This window comes from Grammomys surdaster, unplaced genomic scaffold (assembly GCF_004785775.1).
Source record: "Grammomys surdaster isolate TR1022 unplaced genomic scaffold, NIH_TR_1.0 254, whole genome shotgun sequence".
In the NCBI taxonomy this organism is placed as follows: domain Eukaryota; kingdom Metazoa; phylum Chordata; class Mammalia; order Rodentia; family Muridae; genus Grammomys; species Grammomys surdaster.
The window spans coordinates 2651743-2654458 of record NW_021604695.1 but is presented as its reverse complement, the minus strand read 5'-3'; the positions used below and the strand labels follow the sequence as shown (position 1 = coordinate 2654458).

Genomic DNA, 2716 nt, shown 5'->3' with positions numbered 1-2716 from the left:
TGGTACCTGTGACATCATCACCATGTGTGAGAGGTGGGGAGAGCTGGTGCCTGTGACATCATCACCTTTTTAATTTTGCCTTACTAGAGTAGGAAATCTCAGGTGGAGAAACTTCTGCAGTGAGTGATGGGAGCCATGACTGTCCTTAAACAAGATTGTTAAAGAATGTGAGGTGCATTGAGGGACAACTAGAAGCTGATGCCAGAAGGTCAGATAGGGCTGGGCGAACGCTGGAGTAAAAGACAGGCAAGCGGGAGGAAGGAAACAGACCAGGTCCTGTGTGACAGGTCCCAGGCTCACCTGTAGGATCTACAAGCATGCCCACAATGGCCCACCTCTCTCTGACATTTGTAATTTCAGGCAAACTGAGAACTGGAGTCCCCATGTCAATGTCCAAGGCCTTTGGATACGAGAAAGCTCTGTGGTCTGTGAGCAAGGTGAGAGGCATGTGGGAATAAAAGCCTGTCTGGGCTGGGAGTGGCCTACAGTCCACCACCCTGGCCCTGCGGTCACTTGTCAGGGTGTGGGCACTGTAAGTGAAATGTCACTGCTCCTCCTACCCCACTTACGACCGTCCATGTCTTCACTCACTTATGAAGGACTATTTCTCCACGCTGTAACATGGGCTATGCATGGCTCCTAGTGCTTCTGGCCATAGAAACAGATAATGCTGTCCCCTGGAAGAGCCTACATTCTAACAAGAGAGACACCTATATAAATGAATAAACAGCATCATGTAAATAAGGGCTGGGAAGAAAAAGAAGCAGAAGAGAAAGCGGTGGAAAGGGGCTGCTGGTTTTAATAGGACAGATAGGGAGGGCCTCTCTAAAATGGTGATGTTTGCTGGCACCATAAAGGCAAGATGGTGAGCCCTGTGGATAGAGGGAGAAGTGTCATATCAAAAGGACCAGCAAGCTGAAGCTTGAGGCTCTGAAGCTGAGGTGGGTACTGTTCCGGGAAAGATGGTCAGGAGGTCTGAGGTCGTGCCCAAGGACTGCAGATCTCAAGCTACACACACTCACACGCTCACACATACACCTGTGGGGCTGTGACCTCAGCTTGAGCAGACCAGAGTTACTGCTCAGTTCTCCATGCAGATGTCCCCAGTGTGACAAGCCTGACACACACTAAAGGCTTAATAAATGGTTGGTGAGCAGGTAACAACCCTGGCCTCCGCTAGGAACAGAGCTGCAGCTGTGTCGGGCACCTCACACCAGTGTCAGCCTTAACAGGAATGTCCACACCAGCTCTGCTGTCAGCCTCACACCTAGCTCTAGACGTGGAGCCTGGTGTGATCTCCTTTTACAGATAAGGAAACTGAGACCTGACAGCAGCAAGATATTTTTCCAAAGCCACACACCCTACTGGTGGCCTAGTCAGATTTTGCATTTGACACCTGCCCCAATAACCTCTTACTTTAGCCCCAACTTCTGCAAGAGCCAGTCAGTAAAGTGTCCATCTTGGTCAGCTAGCTAGTGGGCATTTATTAAGCACCTACTGTGTGCAGACATTGTCCACAACAATGAACAAAGCAGGAAAAAAACCCTGGCTCTTCAGAACTTCAATCCAACTGAGGATGCTAAAAGCAGACTCACAGCGAAAGTCCATAGGTGACTTGCCCATCATCCTCTGTGACAAAGGGCTCAGCCCTGCTCTACAGAAGCATTTTGGGCCAAATCTGTGACTCCTGTAAGTCCCAATTTGCCCCCAAGCTGCCCATTAGGACCACCGAGCTCCTGAGCCATTTAATCATGGGAAAATCCCCAGATCCAGGCCCATGCCCCTGTCTCCAAATGTCCTGCTGGGCTCTATCGGTTCCTCTGCAGCCAACAATACATTGGCTGTGTTCTACAGCTGGCAACAGCTGGCAGACACCACACATTTAAGTTCGTGGAAAGAGAGTAAAGAATAAATAAATCAGTAGATGTGAGTTAAGGCCAGTGTGTGAGAGGAGCCAGTAGACCACGGCAGCCGGGTCACGTGATCACTGCTCACGGCCACTTTGCCGGGAGCCGTGAAGAGATCAAAATACAATCTTTTTTTTTAATTGTTTTATTTATTTACATTCCAAATGTTGCCCCGCTTCCTGGTCCCCCCTCTGAGAGTTCTTCACTCCCTACCCTCTCCCCTTTGCCTCTGAGAGGGCATTTCCCCCACACACACCCCACCCACTCTTACCTCATTTCCCCCATCTCTCTTCCCTGGGACATCCAGTCTCTACAGGATTAGGCTCATCCTCTCCCACTGAAGCCAGACAAGGCAGTCCTCTGTGACACATGTGCCAGGGCATAGATCAGAGCAAGTTTTATCATTACACTTAGTTTGGTTTTCACTTCTTTTCAAAGCGACAGTTGTTTAAACTCAGGAGCCTAGGTCTGTCTGGAGACAGCCAGGAATCAACTTTTAAATTTCTTTGTGTTCTACTGTGGGCTTGGGGACAACTGTCCTATACAATCCAGCCACTGCACACAAATACTTTGCCTGGGCCACAGATTGCTGGAAGACACTACTGTTCATATACAAATCCTTCATGTATGACCCTGGCATGTGCTCTGCACAAGTGTGTCCCCCACACCAGGGCTTCCTTCATTGAGGACAAAAGCAGAGCAAGCCCCCAAAAAGCAGGAAGTGAAAACCAAAGCGAAGGAGAAAACTGACCAGTCTGACTCGCCTTCCATCGCAGGGTGTCCTCAAGCTCACTCCAGCTTCCTCCTAA

General features: G+C 49.5%; 1 protein-coding gene across 1 annotated transcript in view; it reads left to right on the top strand.

Moving 5' to 3' along the window:
- Bpifb1 (BPI fold containing family B member 1) overlaps positions 1-2716 on the top strand; it is a 21299-nt gene extending 18583 nt beyond the window's left edge. Inside the window, exons 13-14 of the mRNA XM_028775299.1 lie at positions 361-437; positions 2684-2716. Of these exons, the coding sequence (XP_028631132.1) occupies positions 361-437; positions 2684-2716 (110 nt within the window). The remainder of the gene's footprint in view (positions 1-360; positions 438-2683) is intronic.